The sequence below is a fragment of the Vanacampus margaritifer genome, chromosome 5, assembly GCF_051991255.1.
Source record: "Vanacampus margaritifer isolate UIUO_Vmar chromosome 5, RoL_Vmar_1.0, whole genome shotgun sequence".
Lineage (NCBI taxonomy): Eukaryota > Metazoa > Chordata > Actinopteri > Syngnathiformes > Syngnathidae > Vanacampus > Vanacampus margaritifer.
The window spans coordinates 20263723-20277941 of NC_135436.1; the positions used below are offsets into that span (position 1 = coordinate 20263723).

Consider the following 14219-nt stretch of genomic DNA (forward strand, 5'->3'; position numbering starts at 1 on the left):
AAACTGGGGGTAAATATGGGAGAAACTAATTGGAAAAAAATTGGGAGAACAAAATATTGAAAAAAATCCACCAATATGCGTATTTGTGGGTCCCAAACCGTGAATATGCATTGACTATAGTTTTAAGTTGTAGTATCACCAGTCACCACTAGTTGGCAGACATGGCTTTTTTGTTCTTCCTGATATATATATATATATATATTTATATATTACCATTTAAGGATTGCACAACACTGCTGAAGAGCAAACCAACATTAAGTACAACTTGCAAGAAATCATTTTGTCCTTGTTTTCACAAAAGAAAAACTGACTCAGAATGTTCATATACCCCATACTATTGAGGCACTGTTTGTCCTGCAGAGTATTGCAACTGCAGGACAAACAGTGCCTCAATGGTATATGAACATTCTGAGTCAGATGTTCTTTTGTGAAAACATGGACAAAATGATTTCTTGCAAGTTGTACTTAATGTTAGTTTGCTATTCAGCAATGTTGCGCAATCCTTAAATGGTCATTTGTATGCACTGCAAAAAACAGAAAACAAAAATCACAGTATGTGGTTATTTTGCAGACCCTTTGTTGTTGGGTCAGGATAGTGAATCTTTTGTACATGCATTGGGAAATGGATTGTGAAAATGAAATATGTTAAGAGAACATATTTTGTCCATATCTAAAACAGCATTTTTGTCATTTACAGTATATTGTTAAGAAGTGGAAGTCCCAGGGCCGCCACTCCCGATACATAGATTTCGCACAATGCTTGGGGGCAGCGTCATTTGTGGGGTGCAACATCTCAATTATCAGAGGGTGTGCATACTTGTGCAACCACATTTTCTCCATTTATTTTTATTTCCCTCTCCAAAATAATCAAAACACATTTCAAATGAGTTATGCTGGTTATCGGTGGAACAAGTTTTGAACTGATTTGTCTGGCATTTTTTGTAATATCTAAAATGCTGACATTTTAACAGTGGTCTGTAGACTTTTTAGATGATAGAGTTGTTGATGTGGATGTTAATTTGAGTGGTTTGATTGACAGGTAGTCTGCCAGAGAGAGATTTAGTCGAGTTAATGAATGAATGATTGCCCTCTGAATTTATGCTGAAGTTCTTTATTGATTAGAGTGAATAAACCTACACGGGAGGATCAATAGAATAAATCCCCATTATGCCTACTACGGACCGAGTCGGATTTTAATTAATTTATTTTTTCCAGATTATGGCCCGTTTAAACTTGAATGTATTGATGGAGTAGAGCAGCTGCTGAATATGACTCTCACTCTAAGAATTCCTAATGAAATGGTCGTATTGAATTAATGATGCTCTTTGTAGAGACGATAGGTTTCAAGAATGAATATTCATGCCACGTGAAGCCATCCGATGCCAGCGAGCGCTGGAGTTGTACTTGCTACACACACTCATTCACACATTCTCGCTTAATCACCAGCACTCAGCAGTGCTCTCCTTGGAGCTATCAGCTTTCCCAGACCATTTATTATTTATTATATGCTTTGCCTGGTTTGCAGGCTTTATTGAGAGACGAACTGTAACAGTGTCACGTGGCACTTTAAGACTCATATTTGTGGTCTTCTTGTGGTTCACTTTGTCAAGTTGTGTACCAAGGAACAAATGGTCCATCACGTGGATCCAGTAGCTCGCTTTAATGACTTGGTTGCTTTTTAAATAGAATCCAGACTGCATGTGTTTCATTGACGGTGTCATTGCTCACTTTCTATTCAGGAAACTTTATATTGCTCTGTGAGGAAATCCAAAGATTGGGTTGCAGTACACAAGGAGCTCTTTTCCAAAACAGTTCATTTAGATTATTCTGATCAAATTGATTTATTTATGTGACAGTTTTACACACTTCAATTTTATCATTTTCAACAAAAAATAATAGCACAATAGAATGGCGCGAAAATATCAAATTAATTTAAAGTTTCAGTTGATCTAGTTAGTTTTATTGTAATATTTTGAATATCAACTTTAAACAATTATTTTCTTTTTCTGTTGCACATTGTTGCAGGGCTACTTTCTTATTTGGTAATTGCGCAATAGATTCTCTTAAAACAAGAAACTGACTATACTGTTGTGTGTTTTTTCTATATTTAGTTACACTAAACATGAGATACAAAATGTGATCCAATGTAACAGCTGTATTTAAAGTTCTATAATATACAGTGATCATTTGAAAGCTATCTAACAAAAAGTATATTATTTTGTACCTTATTTCAAATTGACACAGTGCAGAAAATGAACAAATCAAGTGTTTGTAGTGGCATCGAAAATCATCTTGTTTTCTAAAGAAGTAAACAAAAGCTAAAATCTTTAATTTAAATCAAATTTTAATATAGTAATAATTTTAAAGGTAATTATTGGTATATGTTAATAGCAGTTGTGTTCAGAATAAGATCAATGAAATGCTAATTTATAGTATACTATAAAGTATGATCAAAATTAATTGAATGTTAACATGAAAACATTCAGCTACAAGTTATAAATGCAGTTTTTACTGTTACCGAAATATTAACAACAATTCTGTCCCAATTATTTTTTGCCTCCTATTTAGAGGCAGTTGGATTAACGTGTTAACTCTCTTGTGTGTGTGTGTGTGGTTGTCCTCAGCAGTGGTCTCCTCCCCAATGCTGTTTTGCCCCCGTCCCTGGACCACAACTATGCCCAATGGCAGGAGAGACTGGAGCTGTCCCGCTCTGAGCACCCCCACCTCATCAAAAACATCATTCCAGCCCCCTGTCCAAAAATCCCCGCCGAAGCAGACACCTCTCGAGCAACCCCTCCACCACGCCCTCCATCTCTACCGCCACTACCTCCACTTATACCAGGTGAGGCACACACACTTACACAACTATAAACCTCTCACGTAAAAGAAAATCTGAACAAAGTTGACTGATGTCCGCAAACTAAACTTAAGCTAAAGCTAAACTCCAGCAGTTACAATTGACTCCATGGATAATATACTGGATGCCTGTGAGTATTGTCATATGTTCAAATTGTATGTCTTACTGCTGTGTTTATGCTATAGTAACAGTTTATGCTAAGAATTTGCATTGGCTTATTTCTGGTGTTTCCTTTGCATGCTAGCAGATTCCAGACTTATGTTAGGCTAATGATAATGGCAGTGATACTGTGTTGAATGACAAATTAACATCTTGAAGCAAGAAAGGACATTTTGTCTCTCATTTGGACAGCTGTCTGCTGAATTAAATACAAAAACTGCCAGCCTTACTGTTGAAAATTCATAAACTGTAAACATGAATTTGATGAGTTAAATATAAGCTAAGAATAGACAAGAAAGTGAGGCTTCTGGGATCGGGAAAAATCGCAAATACGACTCATCTCTGTTTAAGCCACAGGGGATAACGCTGGGGAAAACAGTTGTTCTGGTGCTTCTTTAATTGCCATGACCTCGATGCTACTTGTTTTCTCTCCAGATTGTGAAGACAGCCCAGAGTGTCCTCCTCCACCAGGGGTTAGCGATAACAGGCAATGTGCACTGTGTTTAAAATACGGAGACGAGAACACAAACGTGAGTAATCCATTTCAAACACATTTCGAAGCTACATAATGCTACTGTGTCATATTTGACACGTTTGTATAATCCAGGAGGGTGGCAGGTTGCTGTACATCGGACAGAACGAGTGGACACATGTCAACTGTGCACTGTGGTCAGTGGAGGTCTTTGAGGACGATGATGGCTCTCTGAAAAATGTACACATGGCTGTTCTCAGGGGGAAACGGCTGGTAAGACACAAGGCAGTCTCCGCCCCCAAGTTAGATAATATCGAATCATTTGGTTGTACTATGCACGGTGTGGAAATGCACCGTAACATGCTGACACCTTATTCAGTTGAATTTAACTTTTTGTTCTGTATATTAGTATTTAAACTGTATGTGCAGTACATTTGAATTGATTATTTTACTATAGTTTTTAATATTTTAATGTTGGTGGTACTGGAAGTGGTAAGTATTTTTTTAGGTAGTAAAAGTTTGAGGAAAAACTGTTCCAAATTCAAACAAACATTAAGGATTATATAAGGAGATAAGATGAACATTATATTTATAAAAAAAAAAAAAAAAAAGGTCTAATAAGGAGGGAGAATTTTCTGATCTCATTAGATAATGCAGGTGTATGTTATTAAGTGATATATAATTATGGCATTTCGCTCAAAGCCTTTATGTAGTGTTAATTTCCCCCCATGTCCTCCTTCTTCACAGTGCTGCGAGATGTGTCAAAAGCCAGGAGCCACAGTCGGTTGCTGCTTCACCTCCTGCACCAGTAACTACCACTTCATGTGTGCCCGCCAGGGCCACTGCGTCTTTCTGGAAGACAAGAAAGTCTATTGTTCTAAGCACAAGGACCTAATTAAGGGAGAAGTAAGAACCTCAATGACTCATTATACCGCAGATAATTCTATACAACATAGTACAAAAGTACATACTGCACATTACTGACTCATTCATGCAGTAAAGCACTGCAATGTTATTTTTAAATGGTTCCTTACCCCCAGGTGGTGTCTGGCTTTGAGGTGACCCGCAGGGTGCTAGTTGATCTGGAGGGAATCGGTGTAAAGAGGAAATGGTTGGCAGGACTGGAGCCTGAAAATGTCCACATGATGATAGGTAGTGTGAAGCAGTGCCAGGGAATCTTTCTCGAACTCTGTTAGTGAATCATTGCTTCATGTCTGATTGCAACTTTTTTTTTTTTTTTTACAATTCCTGTAGGCTCCATGACCATTGACTGTTTGGGCATTCTGACTGAACTCTCAGACTCTGAACGCAAACTCTTTCCCATCGGATACCAGTAAGTTTTTTATTTATTTTATTTATTATTTGTTTTTTTATTTATGTATTTCAATTTTATTATACTGATTTCAGTTTAGGTCTGCCTGCACTCAGAAAAGGATTGTAATGCAACTATTATTTTTTTTTAATTTGTATTAAAAAACAACAACCATGAAAACACATCAATTTATATACCCGGTACATTGAATTGACAGTGCAGTTTACATGTATTTAAATTGTACCATTTCCATCGTTATCCTTACTTTATTTATTTATTTTTTTATTGATTGCCTCAGATAATTACATTTTACTACACCTTTTTGTAGTGAGACGTGGGGACTCAATTGCCCAATATGGTTGCCTCCACTATTAAAGACAACAAACAAAATTCCCCCCACTCCAGGACAATAAAAAAATATTTATGCACTGCACACATGCATTTTCATGCCAAAGTAACAATGGTGCAATAAGCCCTAACCATAAGATCGGAAAGAAGTCGTTTCTGCAAATGCCGCAATAGCAGCTATGGTGAATGGCTATAAAGGGGGCACACAACGTAACTTGCCAACTGATAATGAAATGAAATTAGTCTTAAATATCCCACTGGATTATAGTTAACCAAAAAAAAAAAAGGCCCAAGTTTTCTATAACTTCAGTGACCTAAAATGCTGCCAAAATGGATGAAAATCCAATAGAACAAAGCTAAGGAAGAATATATTTCTGAATCATAATTATGGTGGTTTTCAGACTATAATGAACTGACTACCGGTATTCTTAAAAGCCTAAAAAGAACTCTTTAGTGTCTTAAGGAAGGTTAAGTGACATCACCTCCCTTCCTATCCAGGTGTTCCCGGGTGTATTGGAGTACTTTGGATGCACGAAAGCGCTGCGTTTACACCTGTAGGATCCTGGTTTGTCACCCACCTGTGGGAGAGTCTGAATTTAAAAGCATGGTGGCTCCTGAGGATAATTTCACGATTGTGCATAGCCCTCCTCCCGTACAAGGTATCCTACTCACTCTGGACACCTCCAGCTTTACTTTACCAGTTTTGGAAGCATGATTAACCACTTTGATGATAATCTCACTTTTCCTCCCATATTAAGATTTTCCTGATCCATTTGAGTCTCCAAGGCGTGCAGAGACTCTGTCCCCTGCAAAGACCCCCAAGCTCAGAGTCTACACCAGAAACCGGCAACCCAGCTACCCACCTGCCACCCTGCACTCACAAGGCCCAAGCCTGTTGCCTTCTCTAGGTACAAAATTACATTCTTGTGTTTACTTACACTCACTGGAAACTCCATTATGTACAGAAGTTCAATCTAATACAAACCAATACTAAAATAATTCTCGGTTTTAATTTAAACTGTCAGAGTCATTCAGACATCATCAGCTCTCTCAAAGGTAAATTGCACGATAAATGCCTATGTTGTTTTTTGTAGGAGGTTCCTCTCAACCCCAGAGTCAAACCAGTGAGTCCGCGATGGAACCTGCCACGCGGAATATTGACGCCCGACGCAACAGCTCTCCTTCTCTTGCCCTTCCTACCCACCAACTGCATAAAGAAAGAGTGGTGAAATCGCTGACTCATATTTTGCCACGGCCCCTTACCTCACCCCCTCCACTTATCTCATCACCCGCCAGAGACCCCGAAAAGACCAAACGCCTCAGCAAGGACTCAATCCAGAGAGACAAGGAAAGGGCAAGACTGTTCATGCCAGGCAAGAATAGACCGCAGCCTTCCATGCATCAGGGAGTACAAAACACAGACAAGATTAAGGGGTCAAGTCGAGGTCAAGCCTCCAAGGATCCTGAAAGGAACCGATCATCAAGCGACCTCAGGCAAAAGGACTCTGAAACTGGCGAACCAATAGCCAAAGAGCAAGAAAAGAGGAAGCCAGCTATTAAAGAATTGGACAGGGCAAGAATTCTCGGAAAAGACACTTTGAAAGATTCAGAGAAGAGGCGACAAGTAAACAGAGACTCTGACAAAGGAAAACAGATCAACAGAGAGTCAAACAACAGAGACGTCGAAAAGAGCAAATCAACCATTAGAGACTCCAGCTCAAAGGATATTGAAAAAACAAGAACCATCAGCAGGGATTCAGCGCCACGGGACTCTGAAAAGCATCGACAATTTAGCAAGGAAGCAGGAAAAGACAGACCATCCAGCAGAGACTCTGAAAAGCGTCGACCTCCCTCAAGGGACTCCACTTATAGAAGCACAGAGAGAAACAAAGACTCAGGGAAAGAGAGTGATCCTGGCAACCTATCCAAACAGGGCGGAGGCGAAAGTAAGAACCCCAGGCTGGTACCTGGCGGATCGGGCCAGTCCTCTCCTCCTGTGGGCACTGCTGTACTCTCCAGCCATCAACAGAGAGGCGGCAGCACCAAACACGCTCACAAGCACGGGAAACATGGAAGCAAAGACCAGAATATTTCTTTGGCTCATCACAAGTCTGCTTTTCACCTCATCCAGTCCAAGGACAAGCCCAGCTTGGAGAAAGACAGCAGTGCTAGTACTGGAAGCTTAACACCATCGTCCCTCTTTAATGACACGGTTGTCGGTAAATCCAGCTCGCCAACTATTGCGCGGAAATCAAATGATCACTTGTCAGGACCATCTCTTGGGGCGGCCATGAAACCCGTTTGGCCGTCAAGGACACCGACAGATGACGACCTAGTCAAACGAAGCTCCATGCACATGGCATCCCCAGCTGCAGCCTCAACCGCCAAAGACAAACACTCCAAAGTCAAGGTGGCAGGCAACAGAGAGTCGTCCAAAGACCGGGACAAAGAAAAGCGTCTCCAAAACAGCAAAACCGACAGCAAATCCCCTCTCTTAAACAATAACACTAAAGCCACTGGCAGCCATGTTACAAATCCCTCCTCTCACAACAACAGCAATAGTAAAGTTCAGATGCTCGGAAGCAGCACCAAATCCCATGGCAAGGTTCAGGGGGAGAAGCTGGAGAACCCAGGAAGTGACAGGTCTTCTTCAAAGGGCAGAGAAATTTTCAGCTGCAGCGTGGACAACATCCAAGGGATGAAGACGTCCTTTCAGTCCCACATCAAACCAACGATGAAGCAGTTAGTGTTGTCTTCGAGAGAGAAAAAGAAACCTGTGAAGAAACCGATTGTAACACCGCTGAAACCCGACATTAAGACCGACCCGAACGGCACCAGCAACATCGATGCTATTTCCTTCTCCTGTCCCACCACCACTACCTCCTCCCTTTCTCCTGCAGGCCAGGGGATCCGCCACTGTGCTCGCCCCACTCTCTTCTCCTCGCCATCCGCCAGCAGCACTGACAGCTCAGAATCTGATACCCAGACCCAAACAGAGGAGGAGGACTCGCACAAAGACCACCCATGCACTGAGCTCCGAGATCATCGCAACCTCCTCACTCAAGGAACGGAAGATGAAGGCCCCGATGATTATCATGACAGAGCTACGGACGATACACATCACGAGGATGACAGCGACGGTTCCGGGTCGGCCAAGCGGCGCTACCCTCGTCGTAGTGCCCGTGCTCGCTCCAATATGTTCTTTGGGCTGACACCCTTCTACGGGGTTCGCTCTTACGGGGAAGAGGACCTTCCGTTCTACGGCATCGGGGATGGAACTGGGCCCATGGTTAAGAGGAGGACTGGTCGCAGGAAGTCAGCCGAGGGGCAGGTGGACGGGGCAGATGATATGAGCACCTCCTCTTCATCAGGGGACAGTGGAGATGACGACGACAGTGGAATGAACCAGCGAGTCAAGGACCCTTATTACTACAACTTCACTCGGACAATAATCAACCCAGGTGAGGGCCTGCCTTCAATAGAAGGACTTGATCAGTGTCTGGGTCGCGGCTCCCAGCTCCAGCGCTTTCTAAAAGATGAAGAACAACAGCAGAGGGCACAAGAAAAAACTGAAGACGACATGCTCAATGCACTGTAAGTTCATATGAATGTTTTATACTCGTCATTACTAGCTTAGATTTATGACAATATTCAAGTTGTTAATGACAATGCATCTCTAATTAATTGGAGTTTTGACCCCATTCACAACTTAATGAATCATCATCAGCATGATTTGTTGTATTATACTTTTATCACTAGGGATGTCCCGATCCTGATCACCTGATCAGAAATCAGGCCCGGTCACATCATTTTCACCTAATCGGAATCAGGCAGCCAGGTTTTTAAAGAATAATATTTATTTTTTAATTTTAATATCTTTAAGGGCTCAAAGCAACAAAATAATCCAGAGGTACACAGATATTGCCAGAAGAAGAAAAAACGCCTAAAGCAGGGGTGTTAAACTCATTGTTATTCAGGGCCACTTTCACCTTAATTTGATCTCAAGTGTGCCATTACGTACGTGGCCTAATTATGTACAAATAGCAACAGACAAAAATATTTCTTGTTTTTATAATCCTCAACATCGCAACACAGCTGGAAACAGCAGACATAAACACAGCCAGTGGGGGAACATTTTGGTAGTTGTAGCAGGAAGCTAACGTCAAGCTAGCTACAGTAAATATGTCTGTAGCATGGAAATATTTTAATGTGGAAAGCGGAGACAGTGCAATGCAACTTGCAATGTGAGCAAATTGAGCATTTCACATGGTGGAAAAAAATAGAGCCTGCGTTTAACTACTAATTTAATACACCAACTGAAAAACTGATGTGCTCAAAAAAAAAAGGAATTTCAATGTTGTTTACCTGGTTTAAACCACTGCTATGCTAGCCATATAAAAAAAGTGTCATGTTGGGATAGTTTTGTTCAAGTAAAATAAATAAATTGGATACTTTTCTCCGTAATACATTGCCAAGGTACCAGATCAGGACTCGGCATCGGCAGATCCTCAAAATCAGGTGACTCGGACTCGGGTGCGCAAAAATGTGATCGGGACATCCCTATTTACAACAGAAGTGTCAAACAAATCAATCAAGACAAGAGCCTGTCACCCTTACTAAGTTTTTATAAACCTCTTGCATCAACTTCGGATTAGTGAATCAATAAATTTGGTCTAAGTGCTGCTGAACGTTCAAAAGCTGTTTTTCATCAGACAACATTGTGCTTCCTCCACAAACCGTCTGACATTTGTCTGCTGTGTTTCACAGGACTTTGGGTAATAAGCAGCACATCGGTCAGCTCGACGGCATTGATGACGGCTCAGAAAGCGACACGAGCATCTGCACCACCAGCACCACGACTACCACGGCCACCTCAACTTCTATGCCGCACAAGAGCACTCCAAGAAGAAGGGGCAGAGACAAGCACCAGGAGAAACTGGACTCTCATGAGTCTGCCAAGGACGCGCACACCAGTGGCGCAATGAGCGTAAACACTCGAGAAGCCCGAAAAGGACAGAAAGAGAACTGCCACGCTTTAGGTGGCGTGGCCAAGTCGCAGCCACAAAGTCAGGGCCAGGATCCTCTCGAAGCTCAACTATCCCTCAACGCAGATCTTCTTAAATCAGACTCAGACAACAACAACAGTGATGACTGCGGTAACATTCTGCCGTCAGACATCATGGAGTTTGTTCTCAACACACCTTCCATGTCAATGCAGGCTCTCAGTCAGCAGCCTGAGTCTTCCTCTTCCGAGCTGCTGCTAGATGAGGGCTACGTCGGCGTGGACGTCAACCGGCGGAAAGATATTCTGTTTGATGACTTCTCCGAGCCTCTGCCCAACGCCGAGACTGGAGGGGTCGGGGAAAGTAGCGTGAGCAGCTCCATATCTGTGGAGGAGCCTTATCTTCCACTTGAGCTGCCTTCCGATCTTTCTGTGCTCACCACACGCAGTCCTACTGTGAATTCCACTCCGAATCATACTGCTGGCAACCTCATCTCAGATACCTCAGAGCGCAACATGATGGGATTGACAACTGACCCAGATGCAATTGGCAGAGAGAAGAGTGGGGACAAGAAAAGAGCGGGACCAGGTGTGTCACCCTCGGAGAATCAACGTGACGCTGCAAGTTTGGGAAAAAGGGATACACAAGTCGCTGAAGGTCACATGACTCCCGAGCCATTCATCCCTAGCCCCGCTATTGGTCAAGTGGTTGAAACGCCAGTTAACCAGGACGCTTCAAGGAATCCCGGCACTCCTGGTTTGCCAACTTCTCCATCGCTTCCTCTCCAGGGTCAGAAGTTCATCCCTACCTCAGCCACAGCTGCAGGCAGCCCCAGTCCTGCGCCTGGTCCAGGACCATCCCAAGTTCAGGTTTCCACCTCGGCTGTCATCAAACCCAGCCCTGATAAACTCATCGTCGTCAACCAGCAGTTCCAACCTCTCTATGTCCTCCAAACTGTCCCAAATGGAGTCACTCAAAATATAACAGCTACAGGAGTAATGGACACGAGTTCCCAAGCAGTGTTGAGATCCATGACACTCGCCGCGGGCTTGAATACCGGGCTGTCCGCATCCCAGCCTATATTTCCTGCTGCTGGCAAAGTCTTAGGTACGATGTCGCACTCCCCTCAGATTCACACTTTCCGAGGAGCGACCCAGGCTGGCTTCCAGACGGGAATTCCAAGCACCACTTCAGGGCTTCTCATTGGGTTGTCCTCTCAAGCTCACGAGCAGCCTCAGATTCTGGTCTCCGAGGCGGGTCGGCCACACGAGTTGGGTCCCAGTGTTGCCATTGTTTCCAGCGCGTCTTCGCTCACTGCCGTCCCGACCGTGCTCTCCTCTGCTCACGGTAAGAAGAGGCCCATCTCTCGTCTTCTGCCGAAAAAAAACAAGAAATTGGCTCGCTCGCGGAGTCAGCCCACCTTGGCACCGGATGTCGGCCCTCCCAACATGACCCTCATCAACCTGTCGTCCCCTCAAATCACTGCGAGCATCCCCGGCCAGCCTGGTGGCGTAGTTGAGTTAAGCGCCCTAACCAGCTCTCAGCGTAAGGTCCCCAATATTATCAAAAGACCAAAATCCGGTAATGTCATGTACTTGGATCCCACTGCACTCATTCAGCCGAGGATTTCTGGCGCTGCCCAGGCTGGCGTGCTGGATTCCTCCACTCACATCTTACCATCTGGACTCAACCCCAGTCCGTCCGTTTTAAATGTCGTTCCTGTGTCCTCTAGTGGTGCTGCCGGCCTCCTGACAGCCGGCTCAGTGTCCCTCTCCACGCCTGTCCTCAGCTCGACTGAAATCACGGGGTCCATTAGCAACCTGCTGTTTAAAGCCAGCCCACACGGGTTGAGCCTGTCCGATCAGCCAGTGGTCCTTCAGTCGACGGTGGCAGGCCCTCTGGTGTCCCAACTGGGCTCCCCTGTGACATCCATCGCCAACAGTATCTGTGTCCTGCCTTCGCAGCAGTCTTTCAGTGTGGCTGTCACTCAGCAAGGAGATACAATAGGCAACACCGTGCACCTACAGCAAGCTTTTTCCAGAGCTTGCACTGCTGAGTCCAGTGCGAGCACCACGGTTACAATTGCGCCGGCCAACCCTTTGAGCCCCGCGAGAGGGCGGGTCGTCGGAGTGTTTACCCAGAAACCGGGTCCCTTGCACTCCCAGAGCAGCAGATCCACCCCCATACACCGCAGCTCCAATCAAAGCCTGCAAAACTCAACTGGTGTGGCATCCGCAACAATTACGATTTCAAGGGCAGAAAAGGGCAAACCCAAAGCCAAAAGGAGCAGGAAGAGCACAGACATGAGCAATGGCAAAAAGGTCAAGGTCTCACAAGCTGAGGAGCATCACAACATCCCTGCAGGACAAAAACCCTCTAAGTCGCGGTGAGTTCATTTGACAGCTGGCACCTTCCAGAATCCCCAATTGATTTTAAAATGCCAAATGTCCCCCTTTTTTTAAAAAAAAGCACCTCTCAAGTAGCGAGCTATCCTGAGCCCATGGACACGGACGAACCCCCAAACAAGGCAACCAACAAGAGGTATGGTGACACCGCTTCTCCTTACCCAACTTTATGGGTTTCCATTGAGCTGTGTCAATGCTTATTTCAATCATTTGCAGTGTCCTTGGCAAAAAGAAGAATTCAGAACATCCCGCTTTCCCTGGAAAGATTGCAGTGAAAGACAAAGGTTCGACGGTAACAGGACCAGGTTGTCTCGCAGTTGCATTACCGCCCAACCAAGATGGCAGCAGCAAAGACACAGGGTTGGACAGCAAACCCAAGAAGGGCATCATCTTTGAGATTCACAGTGAAGACGGATTCCACATCCGCTGTGAAAGTATTGAAGGTGAATGAAAAAGTCTTTGGTCAAATTTCCTGACTGTTGTATTAAATTTGAAATTCTTTTTTCACTTATAGAGAAGTATAACTTTACCTCTGAGATCGAAAACTGTCTCATTGTTCCCAAGTTCTAATCTTCTTCTCTGAATCTTTCTTTTGGTAAAAGTGTCTAAAAAGCTAATTGGGACTTTACAATCCATTATATTGTGTGTTCTGTACAAAATATGTATTTTATCAACAAATAGGAAAAAACACACCGGTAATAGAAAATTGAAATTTATTTTATGCAATTTTAAGGAAAAATGCTATATTGGGATATATATAGGTTTTACTCGAGCAAGCCCTCTTAACTCATTTGCTCTCAAAAACGTATAAATATGTTCTATTTTAAATGTTTTAAGTGTCCCAAACACGTATTTATATGTTTTTATGTTTTTTATGCTACATGCATACGGAAGGCTTTGATGCAGCCTCTCAACTGCAGAGAACGGTTGAGGAAATGGTACTTATTACAAAAAACGGCCAGCACGTGGCAGCAGACCAAAAGAGAAACCTGAACCAGGGCCATGTTGAAAAAAATCTCTTTTACCCACATTTCTAAATAGATTTGTGAATAATGATGAAACTTAGCTATATTCTAATGCTAATTGCTGCAAAACAAAAACAGATAGAAATGTACTTTTTTTCCTGATGAAAGAAGAGACTCTTATCTTTCTTTTGGTAGGTTCCGTGTTTTATAGCAATAGAACACAATATTCTATGGGCCTTGGAAAATCAGTCAAAATGCAGCAAAGTGAAGGGGATTACTTCTGTGAAAATGGCTGGGAGTGAATGAGTTAAAGGCACAGACACTATGTTGACAGTATTTTCTATCCATCTATTTTATACTTGCAAAAGTTTTGTGTGTGTGTTAAAAAAATTGCTTTAATGTGTTTAAATGCATGTGAGAAAACCATATGACAAAATGTTTTGCATGGTCTTTCCATAATGCAGATTTTCACCAATTACGAGTGGGTTTGGGAAGATAAATCCCGCACGATAAACACCTTTTCACTGCACACACTTGAACATCATACCCTAATTGTCTGTTTTGCAGATGCCTGGAAGTCCCTGACTGATAAAGTGCAGGAAGCTCGCTCTAATGCCAAACTACAAAAGGTGTCTTTTGAAGGTAAGGCACAACTTTGTTCTAAAGTCAGTTCCACACAGAACAGTTTTTAAAATTGT

The 14219-nt window shown here is 43.2% G+C and overlaps 1 protein-coding gene across 2 annotated transcripts in view; it reads left to right on the forward strand.

Moving 5' to 3' along the window:
• kmt2a (lysine (K)-specific methyltransferase 2A) overlaps positions 1 to 14219 on the forward strand; it is a 51448-nt gene that overhangs the window by 28894 nt on the left and 8335 nt on the right. Inside the window, exons 17-29 of one of the 2 annotated variants that reach the window (XM_077567021.1) lie at positions 2625 to 2842; positions 3452 to 3546; positions 3624 to 3761; positions 4236 to 4394; positions 4529 to 4640; positions 4743 to 4821; positions 5647 to 5807; positions 5907 to 6056; positions 6243 to 8742; positions 9916 to 12537; positions 12621 to 12692; positions 12773 to 12999; positions 14089 to 14163. In XM_077567021.1, the coding sequence (XP_077423147.1) occupies positions 2625 to 2842; positions 3452 to 3546; positions 3624 to 3761; positions 4236 to 4394; positions 4529 to 4640; positions 4743 to 4821; positions 5647 to 5807; positions 5907 to 6056; positions 6243 to 8742; positions 9916 to 12537; positions 12621 to 12692; positions 12773 to 12999; positions 14089 to 14163 (6608 nt within the window). The remainder of the gene's footprint in view (positions 1 to 2624; positions 2843 to 3451; positions 3547 to 3623; positions 3762 to 4235; positions 4395 to 4528; positions 4641 to 4742; positions 4822 to 5646; positions 5808 to 5906; positions 6057 to 6242; positions 8743 to 9915; positions 12538 to 12620; positions 12693 to 12772; positions 13000 to 14088; positions 14164 to 14219) is intronic. The other variant, XM_077567022.1, reaches the window with a different exon arrangement.